Genomic DNA, 15,481 nt, shown 5'->3' on the forward strand with positions numbered 1-15,481 from the left:
TTACTCAAAATTTTCATTGATTCTGGATGAAGAGACTGCATGTAGCTCCTCTGGGAAGCTGTAGAGGTTCTATCATCTCCCAGATGATCCAGAAAGGCAGAACCACTCTACTGTGCAAGTGTGAAGCAATGTCTATGTGTGACTGTTGGCACAACAACAAGACAGGTATTTGGAGTGGGTGGACTTAGTAAAGATGTCCTCAAATGATCACATCGGAACTTTTTCTATTCAAGGGAATTTCTGCTGGCCATATCTGTAGGGTCCCTGTTTAAACGCTATGGTGCAGGACTCCAGTGGTGCTGAAGAAAAGTAGTCCTAAGTTCCCATATCTGTCTCTAGGACATGAATATGATGCCTTCTTGATCAGCCTCAGCACTGTGGATATGCAAAGCTGTGAAACAGGATTCTAGATGAGATGGACCCTTTGAACTGAATCCCACAGGGCTTTTCTAGATAGTTAATTTTCTGCTTTCACCAGCAGGTGGCACGAAAGATTCACAGTTGCAGTTAATAACAACAGAATTATGAGATTACAAAAGGTAACAGCAATTATTTATATGCAACCCATTGCATTTCATAGATTTCTATGCATTTTCCATCTTTTTCTAGACCTGATTTGTGATTATTAAATCTATATATATATACTTACAATTGCAACTTTGGCTTGTCTTATGTGGATTAACAAAAAAGTTACTGAAGTTTCTCAAAGCAACCATCCCTTTAAATTTAACTTTCCCCTTCTTTTCCCATCTTAATAAAGTACTTCTTGCTTCTCTTGAGGCCAGCTTCTTCTTTGCATACATAAATTAATTGTAAATTATCAGTGTGTGTGTGTGTGTGTGTGTTTTTTAACTTTGTAGAGAGCAAAAACTGCTGTCTGCTTTTCCAAATGACTTTTATTTCATAATCTTGCTATTATAATCATAAACAATAACATACAAAATTATGAGGAGCGGCTGCTGCTGGCTACAAGATGAATAGCAGTAATTAAACCGTCCACTTCCGAAACAGAACAAGAACTGATAATTAGCCGCTGAATGCCCTGAGAGAATGGCAAGAGTTCAGGGAGCAGTAAATGAGGCTGAAAGCAAAGGAGAAAAAGAAAAACTCCAGACTAGAGCAGCAGACCCTTGCTAGGGGATACTTCCATGTATCATGGGATTTTGCATGTGGAAATAGATTTTTTTATGGGGAATATTTTGCTATGTTATGTATCACGTGGAACCACCATTTCATGTTCATGTTTAACTGGATATGGAAAAAGGATCCTTCAGCAGTGCAAAAAAGATCCTAGCTTGGAACCATCCACTCTGTGTTGCATCACAGCTTTAACAATATATGAATCTCCAGAGTGCAGGTTAGCAACGATATGAGTTGCCCTCCAAGGGTTGAGAGGTGTAGCTCATCTGTATGAATCAGTATGAATCAGAAGTCGATTACATATCCCACTTTTCTCCAAGGAGCTCAGAGCAATATAGACAGGCTCAACTTTCCCCCTCCTCCGTTTTATCTTCACAACAACCCTGAGAGGTAGGTTAAGCTGAGAAAGAGTGGCTCACCCAGTGTCACCCCATGAGCTTTCAAGGCTGCGTGGGGATTTATCCCAGCTCTCCCTCATACCTAGCTTGCCAGTCTTCTACACCACACTGTTTGTCTACCTGAAACACAGCCGCTGCAGCTAAAATCACAGCCAAAATAGAAACCAGGATTTTTTTTTTAATCAGCTCCTCCCTCCCTCCTGTATGCTGTAGAGCAGGCTGGGCGTCTCATTTCCTCTCGCCCTGTTCTCTGTAGTAATATCTCCTTTCCCTTTTCTTTTGCCTCAGCCAATGACACCCTCAGTCAATATCAGTGGTTCTGAGGGAGTGACCTGAAGCAGAAGCTCGGCCTGCATCGCACGGTCTGGTGGATTCTCAGGGACAGGCAAAGGGAAGGGAACATGTGTGAGGGAATTTGGTTATGCTGATCTCCCAGCTGTTCAGTTCGGCCCTCTAGAATCCAGGCAGTTGTGGCTGCCGCACTAGCAACACAAGGATGGAAGGAAGAAAAGGAGAAGACCCATTTCCCCCCTCTCCCTCCAAAAGGCATCTAACAATGTGATACTTGGTTAAATGAACACCGGCAAGTTTGGGGGTCTTTCTAATGAGGCCTCTCACTGGTCTGTTGTGGATCGTAACCCTCTTCATCACTGTGGGGAGAACTCTGCAAAGTAAGTGTCTTTTTTGCTTCAACCCCCGTTGTTGTGAGTCTCAGTTTGTGCCCCCTCCTTAAATTAGCTTTGTTAGTCCCCTTGCCTTGTCTTTCCATGTTTTGGTACCATGAGCTCACAGGCAGAATTTCTGACTGCAGCTCTCATTAATACAAAAAGACGGGGATGGGCAATTTACACCTGTTGATTTTTTCCCTGGAATCCAGTCAAGGGTTCCCAATTTCCAGTAATGTCCAGCAAAAGATTATACCTGCTGTACCTAGTGTCTCCAAGTGGTATTCAGAGAATCCTTTCAAACATGAGGGTTTAGTTAGATTACAATTGTTATTAGCCATATTAGCTACCTGAGGTAATGACTATTGCTGTAGCTTGTGGTGGCAGTGAGTTCCATCTGTTAACTACACCTTGTGTGATGATGTATTTTGTCTGCCCTGAATGCACTGCCTGTCGATTTGACTACCTGTCCCAAATTCTAGTGAGAAAGGGAAAAGAAATCATTGCATCCACTTTCTGCACAGTAATCATAATTTTAAAAACTTCTATCTACTGCATCTTTCTTTTAAAGCAAAATAGCCCCAAACGTTTTCCTTGGAAAGAAACTGCTCCAGCTCTCTTTGATCATTTTGATGGTCCTTTTTCTGTACCTTTTAAGTTCTGTTTTTGAGATGGGCTGACCAGACTATTGGACTCTGAATATGGCCACAATGTAGTTTTATTTAAAAAGTATTATTAAGCTGATGGTTTTATCTTTCTCTCTCTTTCCTGCTAATTCCTTAACAAGCATGCAACTCCTAAAGGCCGGCAGAGGTTATGCCGGGGGGAAGTGTTGGCAACTTATGGTTTCCATGCTTCATCTTTTCTCCTGTGCCTTTTGCCTTCCACACCCTTTTTATTGGGTTGTAAAGTACAGGTCTTGCTGGGCTGCAAGCCAAACTGGATGAACCATACACAACAGGTTGGCAGTTTTACTGACCAATGTATTTGGGCTTGGCAATATTAAAAAAAAAACTCTGGCAGCTATTCTCACTGTTTACTGGAACAAGCTTTTGAGCATCTGGAATAAAATGCATCACTCCGCCTAGAATACTGTGCTACCAGTGTGGCATAGCTAGAGTGTCAGAATCTCCATCCTGATATGGAAGCTTGTTGGGTGAATGACCTTGACTCAGTCGCTCTTTCTTTCCCTCAGCCTAACCTACCTTACAGGGCTGGTTGTTGTGAGGATAAATGGAGGATAGGAGAATGATTATGTGAGTTGCTATGGGCCCCCATTGAGGAGAAAAGCAAGATATAAATATCTATTTTTTTAAAAAAAACCTAAGGATTTCCCCCTCAGTCTTTGTCATTTATAATGATTCTTAGGCACTAAAATAAATGTGGATCTTTGGATCTTTCAACCGGATTAAATGAATGATGTTTTTCTGCGATCATTTATGATTTTTCCATTCGTTTGTGATGTCTCTTCCAGAAATGTGCCCCGCCTATAGAAGAAGGCTGACTACAGGCCTGAACACAGCCATTTTAAAAACATGGTTTGGTTATTGGATCTTGCTGGTCGTGTTTGTCTACTCACTGCGGCATCAGGCAGGAAGTGGCATGCATGCATGAGCAAAGTGCAAACAGAATTTTGGTATCCAGTGTGATGCTTTTCAGCTGAGCCAGTTCATACATTCAGTTGCAAGATGCAAAAAAGATGCGGAAAGATGGAAAAACCAGATGATGTGCCTCCAAGAAGCTGTGCGTGGCTTCCATTTCTGGAGCATCCTGGAAGTCATGCATTTCTCTGAATGGGAGGCCCTTCTCCTTAATCCCACATGTACGATTGTGGTTATTCGACAATTGTATGGAGAAAATATTTCCTCAGATTCTGAGGCTTCTTTGACTGAGTCAATCCATCTCATATTAGGTCCTCCTTTTTTCCTACTGCCTTTCACTTTTCCTAGCATTATTGTCTTTTCTAGGGCTTTTTTTCAGCTGGAACGCGGTGGAATGGAGTTCCGGAACCTCTTGAAAATGGTCACATGGCTGGTGGCCCCGCCCCCTGATCTCCAGACAGAGGGGAGTTTAGGTTGCCCTCTGTGTCGCCGAGGGTGATTTAAACTTTTAAAAACTTCCTCCTTGTCCAGCTGACCCAAAGTGACGTCATTGGTCCTGGGAGCGTGTGTGTACTTTGGGCACACACATGTGGTACCAGGGGTACCACCTTCCACCAAGAGTTAGGGTTAGGGTTCCAGAAGGAAGTGGGTGCTGACAACCCACTGAGTTCTACCACCTCTTTTCCCAGAAAAAAGCCCTGGTCTTTTCCAGAGAATCTTGTCTTCACATGATGTGACCAAAGAATAATACCCTCCGTTTTGTCATTTTAGCTTGTAGGGAGAATTCAGGTTTGATAGAACCCACTTATTTCTTTTTTTTTTTTGCTGTCCATGGTGTCCATAAAACTCTCCTTCAGCACCACATTTCAAATGAATCAATTTTCTTCCTGTCAGCCTTCTTCATTGTCATAGCGTTGCCAGCTCCAGGTTGGGAAATTCCTGAAGCATTTGGGGGTGGGGCCTTGGGGAGGGACCTGATTAGAATATAATGCCACAGAGGCCACCCTCCAAAGCAGCCATTATCTCCAGGGGAAATAATCTCTATGGCCTGGAGATCAGTTGTAATTCTGGGAGATCTCCAGCCACCACCTGGAGGCTGGCAACCCTACCAACAAGGCAGGTCAATATTATCTCAATATTTGCAGATCAGGCTGGGGCCGGGGGCAGGAAAACAGCCTGAGTGTGCTCTCCTAACATTGCATGAAGTTCATATCATAGTTAAGATCATGGCTTTTTTCTGGGAAAAGAAGTGGTGGAACTCAGTAGGTTGCCCTTGGAGAAAATGGTCACATGGCTGGTGGCCCCGCCCCCTGATCTCCAGACAGAGGGGAGTTTAGATTGACCTCCTCGCTTGCCAAACTCCCCTCTGCCTGGAGATCAGGGGGCGGGGCCACCAGCCATGTGACCATTTTCAAGAGGTTCCGGAACTCCGCTCCACCGTGTTCCAGCTGAAAAAAGCCCTGGTTAAGATTCAAACTAGAAACTTCCTAATTCATAGCTCCATTGCTTAGCCACCACTCTACACCAGTTCTCAAAAATAATTGTTAAATAGGTAGGATCCCTATGAAAATTAGAACGATTACTCTGGAGCAAGAGGACTTCTGGTTGGGTCATGGTAGCTGCTTTTGCCTGAATCTCTCAATCACAGGTTGATCCCCCTTTCTTCCTAGGGGCTCAGAGGAACATACATTATTCTCTCTTCTCCATTTTATCCTCATAACAACCCTGTGAGGCGGGTTAGACAGAGAGAGAGAGTAATTAGCCCAAGCAAGGTCAATGAACAAGTTTTACAGCAAAGTAGTGATTTGAACTCCTCTGGAAACCACTATACCACACTGGCTTTTCTATCTACATCGAGCAGACGTTATTTCCCATATAGGCTTGTAGTGCATTTTTAAATTCCTTTTCAATGCGGCAGCTCAGTATGTGGCAGATCAAGATTCCACCAGTCCTCTCTCAGAACAATGGCATTCCCTTGCAATTTCATGCCCCGTGAAGCATTCCTGGCCCGGCTTTGCTTGTGCCATGACTCTGTGCAGCCACCGTGAGCATGCAGAGAGGCGTCAACTGTTTGCTTTCAAGGCAGAAACTCATCTGTTTGGATTGGGCAGGTTTGAGAAATATGAGATCAACAGACAAGTTTAAACCTGCAAAAAATAAAAAGAGAGACTAATATGCTCGGGTGGGGGTGGAGCTGATGGTCCCCAGACAGGAAGAAGCTCGGAGTGAAGTAAAAAAATGGTAGCCCTATATTGAACGGTCTACGTCCCCATATAATGTGCAGTAGAGCACTACCAATGCTTTGATATTGTTTGATATTTGTAATGTTTAGAGTTTCGGGCCTCTTCTCCACATAATTGGTTGCTATGGGAAAAGGTGGAAAACCAATAGAGAGAGGGAAGAAGATAATGTGATACAAACCTGCCATTTTCTGCAGAAGGTGTGTGTTTTCTTGAATTTCTATCCAAAATGCATAGGGTGTGCCTTTAGATGGGTAGGCTTTCAAGAAGCTGCCCATCTACCCCCACCAGGGGAATGGGATCCCTGTCTAGAACCTTGAATCACCTGATGGCCAACCAAATGCCCCCAGAAGGTCTACATGTAGGGCACACACAGAGGCCAGGATCTACCCCTTGCTCTCCAGCAACTGGTTTCAGAGGTGCAGTGCCTCTGAACATGGTAGTTCCATTCATCATTATGTTTAATAGGCTCTGATAGATCTATCCGGCATGTCTCTTGCCTAATCCCTTTTTTAAGCCAATGACTCTCACTGTGTCCTGTGGCCATGAATTCCACAAGTTAATTACACATTGCGTTAAGAAAAACTACCTTTTGTTCATCCTGGATCTATTGCCCATCAACTTCACTGGGTGCTCCGAGTTCTAATATTCTGGGAAACGGAGAAAAAAGTTATCTCTGTCCACTTTCTTCATCCTGTCCAAAAGATTTGTTTTTGTTTTAACCATCACAATGTCTATAAAAGGTGTCATGTTCAAGGCTAATTAGGTTGGGGTGATGGATATTTCTGTGAGTTTTTATTTTATTTATTGACTTTATAACCTGCCTTTTCTCCCCTATGGAGAGCCAAAGCAGCTTACATCATTCTCCTCTCCTCCGTTTTATCATCACAACAACTCTGTGAGGTAGGTTAGACCGAGAGGGTGTGACTGGCCCAAGGACACACAATGAGCTTCGATGGCAGGGTGGGGATTCGAACCTGGATCTCCCAGATGACACTCTAACCACTACACTACACTGACTCTACTGGGTTTCCAAAAGACTATCAAAGCATTCTGAAAATAGTCCACTGAAAACCCAGTTAGCCTTCTGTATTTGGTTAGGTTTGAGAAATATTAGATCTAATTATTATTGCATTTGTTCGTTCAACAGTCACAGGATTAATTAGTATAGGTGTGAATCTTTTAAATTCTTGCCTTATTAAAAGCTTCTACTTTTATTGCTGAGTAAAGATCAAACACTCAGAATTCACCCTTTTAATTGTACTATAAAAGATAATGCCCTTCCAGTTGGCCTTATTTATATAGATCCCGATAAGGTCTGTTTGCCAGTTAGCTAAGAGAAAAATTCTTGCAAAGTTAATTTGGTGCAGATCCTTAATGAGATGTAAATTGAATAAATTTGTTACACTATCATGTCCCCATTCAGCCACCTTTCCCCTGAACTGATATTTCCTGATCACTCAGTCTTTGGCTGCATGTAATAAACATTTTTTTCTGATTCTGAAGCCCCGGATATCTTTAGCCTTTCCTTATAGGAAAAGTATGCTGACCACTTAATCTTTTGGATTCTGCTCTACAAAAAAATGTTGAGGTCTGACTGGCCTTTGGAGTTAATTTATTGCCTAAAGAACTGCCGGCTTTTATATTTTCAAAGGGAGTGCAGGCATGTTTCTCTGTGCTGCTGCATCCTAGGGGTCTTTCCCCCTCAATAAGAACAGCCTACCTTGAATTTGATCTCCAGTTCCTTCCTAAGCAATTTGTAACTCCAAATTGGAGCTCGTCATGGATCACTCTCTCTCTCTCTCTGGTGTAATTTTCCTTAAGAGGGAAAGGAGAGTCATGATAACTCAAAAGCTTGTTTACTTCTCTTTTGGCCCAATGAAAAAAATTCTGCTATTCGGTCAGTTTGGGTTTATTTTTCCTTGGCAGACCAACAGATATGCCTGCATTGTGTGTGTGTGTGTCTGTTGTTTTTCTTGTTGCTGCCTGAAGTTATTGATTTCCATATTACAGCAATGATTTGCAGCCCTTTTGCTGGCACGGCAGCGTCGCAAGGCAACCTTTGCCGTTCTCTTACCAATAATGTAGGGCCATTAGCAGCAGATTAACTGCTCAGACCTGCAGGGGAACATACCTTTAAAAAAAAATCTCTGTAGCTAACTTCAGATATATTTTTCTGACTATGGTAAATAAGATTTTTGTTAGGAGATTGCTTTTTTTATTTTAAAATTGCATTTATACATCTCAGAAACAGGGGAGGATAACATCTTCTATAATAATAAAAGGATTCAGCCATCAATCTATGGCAGGCCTGACTCCTTAGCAGGGCTTTTTTTCTGGAAAAGAGGTGATGGAACTCAGTGGGTTGCCCTCAGAGAAAATGGTCACATGGCTGGTAGCCCCGCCCCCTGATCTCCAGACAGAGGGGAGTTGAGATTGCCCTCCGCAGTGTGGAGAACAATCTCTACTCCCCTCTGTCTGGAGATCAGGGGGTGGGGCCACCAGCCATGTGACCAATTTCAAGAGGTTCCAGAACTCCGTTCCACCGTGTCCCAGCTGAAAAAAAGCCCTGCTCAGAGAGTAAAGCTAGGTGCCTCAAGATTAGACACTGAGTTCAGGGTGATCGTGGAAGTTTCTGTGCCAAACATGAATCAGAACTTCCTGCCCCTTCCTGCAGTCTCTAAAACCCCCAACCCCTGTTCTTTTTTTTTTAATGGGAAGCTATGGCTGTCTCTATAAGGCATAACACATCCAGGGCCGGATCGAGGGGGGGCAGGGGGGTAGCCTGCCCCTGGCGCCGCCAAAGAGGAGGCGCCTGGCACCATCCGGGCCGCCCCAGGGAGCCAGCCGGCCACCCCAGTGCACGCCTGTGCCACCGCTGCCAGCTCCATGGCTCACCGGATGCTGGGGTGGCCGGCTTGCCAAGCGGGCAGGCACACCTCCCATCCTGCGTGATGATGTCACAAAAGTGACATCATCATGCAGCGCCATGGGTAAGGGTTGCACTGGGCGCCCACACCCCTAGATCCGGCTCTGAACTCATCAGAAAGTAAAGCGAGGCGTCTGCAAATTGTCCACCAAGTTCAGGATGATGATGGGAGCTGCAGTACCAAAAAATGATGGAAACTGGATTACCCTGGCTCAGGTTATTTCCAAAATAGAAGCCCCCTCCCCAATGCTATTTGCAATGGAACCTAAGACTGCCTGCGGCAGACAAAACTCATTAGAAAACAAAGCTAGGGTTTTTGATATTGGACACCAGCTGCAGGATGATGATGGGAGCTGCAGTACCAAAAATAAAAGGAATTAGAACGTCCTCGCGTGAGTTATCTGCAGAAACACCCCCCTCTCCCACCCCGGCAGCTACTTGCAACGGAAGCGAAGGTCCTTCCCTTGTGGCTGGCATACGGGTAAAGTGCCATCGAGTTGCAGCCATCTTGGCACCCCAATGGGGTTTTCAAAGCAAGAGACAAACAGGGGCTGTTTGCCATTTGTGGCAGCCATAGCTCATCAGAAAATGATATTAGGAGTCTCAGAATCCGCTCCCGGCTTCGGGGTGATGGTAGGGCTCGCAGGGAATCGGAACATCCTGGCACAGATTAGCAATGGAAGCAAAGGTTTACTCACAAGAAGACACCAGGAAGGTGCAGGATGCACAGACAGGAAGGGTGGGGATTGGGAAATACACCCTTTATGCCAAAACAATGGAGATGTAACAAATTACCTGTCAGAGCCTGTGCAGTGTAATGGTTAGTGTTAGTCTAGAATCCTTGTTCAAACCCCTAGTCTGCTTGCTGGGTGACCCTGGGCCAGTTGCACACTCTCTTTTAGACCTGCCTTTCTGGATTGTTCTGGTTGGAAGGACTTTGTGCTCTCTCTCAGCTTCAGACTTAAGAGTTGCCAGTTTCCAGATGGGACTTTGAGATTGAGAGCCAGTTTGGTGTAGTGGTTAAGAGTGCAGGACTCTAATCTGGAGAACCGGGTTTGATTCCTCACTCCTCCACTGGAAGCCTGCTGGGTGACCTTGGGTCAATCACAGCTTCTAGAAGCTCTCTCAGCCCCACCCACCTCACAGGGTGTTTTGTTGTGGGGATAATAATAACATACTTTGTAAATCGCTCTGAGGGGGTATTAAGTCATCCTGAAGGGCGGTATATAAATCGAATGTTGTTGTTGTTGTTATTATATCTCCCGAATTATAACTGGTCTAAAGCTGAGAGAGGGTTTGTTAATTTCATCTTTGCCTCCCCTAAGGTTCTATCAATTTCACCTCTCTACACCTGGGTAGTTTAAAAAGACAGTCTGCAGAGATCTCTCCTCATAGGATTTGTTAATTTCATCTTTGCCTCCCCAAAGGGGAGTTGAAATTGACAGAGCCTTCCAGAGGCAAAGATGAAATTAACAAACCCTCTGAGGAGCAACATCTGCCAGCTCTGGGTCTTTTTAAACTATCCTTCCCGGCTAACATTACATCTCCCTACACTTGAGTGTCCTCGTGTAAGATGTCTTGTGTAGTGAGACTCTTAGTATTCAAAAGACTTATTAAATACTGTGAGTGCAGTGAGTTATAGGGTTGGCAAGTGGAGTTAGTGGGCACCTCTCTAGTTTTTTTAAAAAATGAAAACCTGTTAAAATGGGGAACCCCCAGTCAATATTTTAAAATAAAACAGATCTTTCAAAACTTCTGCAATTAGTACCTTGCTTCTCTCGGTGGTCAGCCAACTGCCCCTGGAAGGCCTACAAGTATTAATTACCCTTCAAGGGAAACATACAGGCTCCATAGGGGTACCTGAATTTTCACACATACTCCAACAGAGTGTGACTGATTGGGGAAATGGCACAGGGGGCAGGGTTAACCTCCCAGTTTGAGTGCCCTACTGAAGCCTTTCCCCCAAATCATGGGCAATCATAATCACAGATCTTCAGGCTCGCTCCTGGTTTGGCCTTACCTAAGAAAACTTGCAGCACTGATATAATTTTTTCCCCTTTTTTCTCCAGGAGAAATCTCATTGCACGTTTCACAACCCAGTCTAAACGCCACGGTGGCACAGAATATTTTGCTGTCGGTTGCATACACCTGCAAGGGGACCCCCATCATTGAGTGGAAGCACACGGCCTCTTGGGGCACAACCAACATCGCTAAGTGGAGACCGGGGACTTACACCAACATCTCCAGCAGTTACCGAGACAGAGTGAAGGTTTACAGCAATGGTTCTCTGCAGATTCTAAATGTGGCTATGAGAGATTCCGGCTATTACTTAGTCACTGTAATGGAAGAGTTTGGAGCTACCATCTATGGCACCATCCTACTGAATGTTTCTGGTATGGACAACTTCTAGAGTTGCCAACTCTAGGTTGGGATTAATTCCTGGAGATCTAGGAGGGTGGAGCCTTGGTAGTGTGGGGTTTGGGAAGGGCAGGAAACTCAGCGGGATATGATGCCACACGGTCCACCCTCCACAGCATTTTCTCCAGGGGAACTACTGATCACTGTAATCTGAGATCAGTTGTAATTCTGGAATCTCACTAGGCTCCACCTGGAATTTTGCAACCCAAATAACTTTGGTGGCTTTAATATTCACTTTAGCACCAGCTGTCTTCCGTTAACTAAAGAGGCAATATAGACCCTGACCTGAGTGCTTACTGGCCACGTCCACACAGTGCTTTTGACCCCTGAATGGAGAACAGCAGCATGCTCTCACATGATCAGGAACTTCTACTTGATGTTGAGCTCCTTCCAAAGTCCCAGGGCTTCCCTTTTGAAATTGGATTAAATATAACCTGCTTTGGTTCGACGTAAACAGGGAAATGTGAGGTCTCCGTAGGTGGAGACTTCAGATGACAGAGATCAGTTCTCCTGGAGAAAACAAATGCTTTAGAGGGTGTAGCATTATATGGCATTATATCCTATGCTGGGTTCCTTCCATTCCTAAACCCAGCTCTCCTCAGGGTTCACGCCCCTCCCCCAAATCTCCAGGAATTTCCCAATCAGGAGTTGGCAACCCTATATCTGGATACTTCTGCTTGTGTAGACAGGTCATCAGAGAGTCTCTGTACACAAGACATCTTACAAGAGGATGCTCAAGTGAAAGATCTTACGCTTGTTCTTCCATTGTGGATAGGAGACAGAGTACACCTGAACATAAGACCACACGGAAAGTAAGTCACTTGAGCATCCCCGTGTGAGATGTCTTGTGCAGAGAGACTCAGAAAAAGGAAGTAATGGGGGAAATCCAAAAGCTGAAAGAGCATTTGATGGAATTATAGATTGAGCTGAACGGGTCTCCATTTATTTGCAGGCTTTTAAATGCAAGTACCTCTCTGGTGAAATATCACGGCGCTTTGTCTCTCTCTTCTGCAGAGATCCTTTACGAAGACTTGCATTTTGTGGCTGTCTTCTTTGCATTTCTCACTGCAGTGTCTGCCGTTCTTGTCTGCCTCATGTGGTTGTGCAATAAATCCGTGCTTCTGCTTCAGAAGGAGAGGCACCGGCTGAAAGGTAAGGGTTTCGGTGACACAAGCAGCCCAGCCAAGAATGCTGCAATTTTACTTGCTTATTTAATACATTTTAACCCACCCTTCTTCCAAAGAGCTCAGGGCAGCTTACTTGGTTCTCTCCTCTCCTTCATTGTATCCTTACAACAATCCTGTGAGGTAGGTTAGGCTAAGAAACAATGGCTGGTCCAAGGTCAAAACAGAAAATTTCATGGTAAGGGAGGATTCAAAACCGGGTCTTCCAGTCTTCCCAGTCTTAGTCCAACGATCTAACCGTTTTCATTATGGCCTCCCCTAAGGCATTCAGAAACGTGCATATTATATAGTCTAAGCAGTTTGTTTAAAAACACATTAGTTCTAGGTCCCTCACATCCCAAATTCATATACTCATGGCAGGGGGTGGTCTACATTGCTAGAGCCAGTTTGGTGTAGCGGTTAAGAGCGTGGGACTCTAATCTGGAGAGCCGGGTTTGATTCCCCATTCCTCCACTTGAAGCCAGCTGGGTGACCTTGGATCACTCACAGCTCTCTCAGAGCGCTCTAAGCCCCACCCACCTCACAGGGTGTTTTGTTGTGGGGATAATAATGGCATACTTTGTAAACTGCTCTGAGTGGATGTTAAGTCATCCTGAAGGGCGGTATATAAATTGGATGTTGTTGTTATGATTATTTAATAACAATGCTAGCACTTTTGCACACCATTAGGAAATGGAACATATAAAACCGGTTCTCAAGCGGGACCCACTTCTAAACTTATTGTAGATTTTGAAATTCTTAGTGGATAAATTAATAGAGGAAGGATTCCCTGAAGGTAAGTGTCTTGAAAAATGAAAGGCCTGAATTTTAGGATATTCAGACAGCTGGAAGCAATGGAAGAAATCCCAATTTTTCTCTTTTGCTTCCTCTCCAACCAGTTTGCAAACCAAGAGGCTATGGGTTTGAAGGCACTTGGAGAATCTTTCCAACAGACAAGGAAATATAAAAAATAGATCAGCAGTCTCAGATGTTTACTTTGTGATGCCAGCAACTTTGACTAAGGAAGGCAAAATTGTTTCTGCATTGCTATGCAAACAAGCAAGCTTATTGTATCCCTTTATTTTAGATAGTTTTATTTTTAAAAATATATGTACTCCATTCCACAAAAGTGAAACATGATAAAATCGTAAAACAGCATTAAAATAAGGGATCCCAGATTTCGCTAATGAGTTAGAAACCATAGATTTCACCATTATGTTGCCTTACCTATTATCTGTTGCTTTAAATATGTACTCCTATATCCTATCTATGCTTTATGTTGTTCAGTGTAAGTCCTAGAATTATGTTCTGTTTCAGCAATTCCTCAACCGCATACTGGATCCTTGCTAATACTGTATCTTTGTAAACTTATATTCTTTTACCCCATGACAATTGTTTATGGAACGGTTCTTGAAACTGTATTCATTTACCCTATGACATTGTTTATGGAAATGTTCTCGACACTGTATGGAAATGCCTGCCCTTGTCCTTGCCACTAATTGTACTAATCTCACACACTATGTAATCCGCCTTGAGTCTCAGTGACAAAGGCGGAATATAAATAACATAAATATAATAAAAATTAAAAACCCAGCCTTGCATACACTGGTAATAACAACATTCAATTTATATACTGCCCTTCAGGACAACTTAAAACCCACTTAGAGGTTGACAAAATGTGTTATCCTCATGACAATCACCCTGTGTGGTGGGTGGGGCTGAGAGAGCTCTGAGAGAGCTGTGACTGACCCAAGGTAATTCAGTTGGCTTTAAGTGGAGGAGTGGGGAATCAAACCTGGCTCTCCAGTTTAGAATCCTGCCACTCTTAACCAGGGCAAAGAAGAGTAAGGATGGGAGCACACATGGCCCTAAGAGAGTACCCAGCTCTAAGCTTCCATTTAGTGATTCTCAGTACCTATCTATAATTTCAGATTAGGAACATTTCTCCTAGTGTTCCTGATTATGTTAATTTTAAAATATCCTTTACAATTGTTTGCCTCCGCCCCCCCCACCCCCGCACCCCAAATCAGTAATATTCTCCTTTTATTTTACAGCAAGTGCAACTGAAGAGACTGAACTGCAAATGATGGGATGTTAGCAATGAACTGTTTAAATGTACAAGTTAATTTTCTACCTCAGAAGAAAAATGATGGTAAAAGAAGGGAGAGGAATCCAGAATATAAAATTGGAACATTTTGTATGCCTTTGTGTAGGGTGAAGTCAGAGTACCTTAGCCACACTGGGTTTGAAAGTTGTTGCTGTTCCAAAGCTATTGTTTATAAGGAATGCATTCAAACAGATTATTTGTGCTATTTTCAGAGGGGGTTAATGCCCAAGAAGGAATGCAGCCTGTGTGTTCTTAAGACATATTTTTGACACTATCGATCTGATGTGACTTAGCATGTACACTGTGATGGGTGCACACTAGGGGCGTGCACGGTTTCCCGCTTCGCGTTTCCCCAAAGTGGGAAAACAATCCAGAATAACCCGAATCCTGAAGCGGCAAGCTGCTTTGTTATTTGGGTATTTAAACTGCTTTGGTATGCTCCAAAAGATTCAGACCATACTGAAGTGAAAAACCTTGGGGAAGCTGGGCCCGATTTGGAAATCCCAAATCTTTACAAATTGGGTCTGATTCAGGTATTTATCCCAACTCAGAAACCTGAATTGCACACCCCTAGTGCACACATTTAGCTTTCTTGAATGCATATGGGCAGCAGAAAAAGGTCACAGCATTGTAAATGTTGCAATTGCTTACTGACATTTTAAAAATAAATTTATGAAGGCAGCATGCTGTTAATGGTCATGGTTATGCTTCACATCAAAGAGTTACTGAAGAACAGGTGGCTTGTATGAAGAACTAGCTCCAATTTTGTTACCAATTTAGAAGATCAGATTGCCACGAACATTTTGATTCTGTATTGGGG

The 15,481-nt window shown here is 43.7% G+C and overlaps 1 protein-coding gene across 1 annotated transcript; it reads left to right on the forward strand.

Annotated features, from left to right (window-relative positions):
- The first annotated feature begins 1,802 nt into the window (after positions 1–1,802).
- VSTM5 (V-set and transmembrane domain containing 5) lies at positions 1,803–15,336 on the forward strand. Its single transcript, XM_054974203.1, has 4 exons — positions 1,803–2,209; positions 11,043–11,366; positions 12,406–12,543; positions 14,609–15,336. Exons 1-4 carry the CDS (start codon positions 2,143–2,145, stop codon positions 14,650–14,652), a joined length of 573 nt encoding a protein of 190 aa, XP_054830178.1. The 5' UTR covers positions 1,803–2,142; the 3' UTR covers positions 14,653–15,336.
- Positions 15,337–15,481: the final 145 nt, after the last annotated feature.

This window comes from Eublepharis macularius, chromosome 3 (assembly GCF_028583425.1).
Source record: "Eublepharis macularius isolate TG4126 chromosome 3, MPM_Emac_v1.0, whole genome shotgun sequence".
NCBI classification, from domain to species: Eukaryota; Metazoa; Chordata; class Lepidosauria; order Squamata; family Eublepharidae; genus Eublepharis; species Eublepharis macularius.

Coding starts and splice junctions, on each gene's coding strand:
- VSTM5 (XM_054974203.1), top strand. CDS start 2,143: ATGAGGCCTCTCACTGGTCTGTTGTGGATCGTAACCCTCTTCATCACT. Junction 11,367..12,405: donor CATCCTACTGAATGTTTCTG/GTATGGACAACT, acceptor TCTCTTCTGCAG/AGATCCTTTACGAAGACTTG. Junction 12,544..14,608: donor GGAGAGGCACCGGCTGAAAG/GTAAGGGTTTCG, acceptor TTTATTTTACAG/CAAGTGCAACTGAAGAGACT.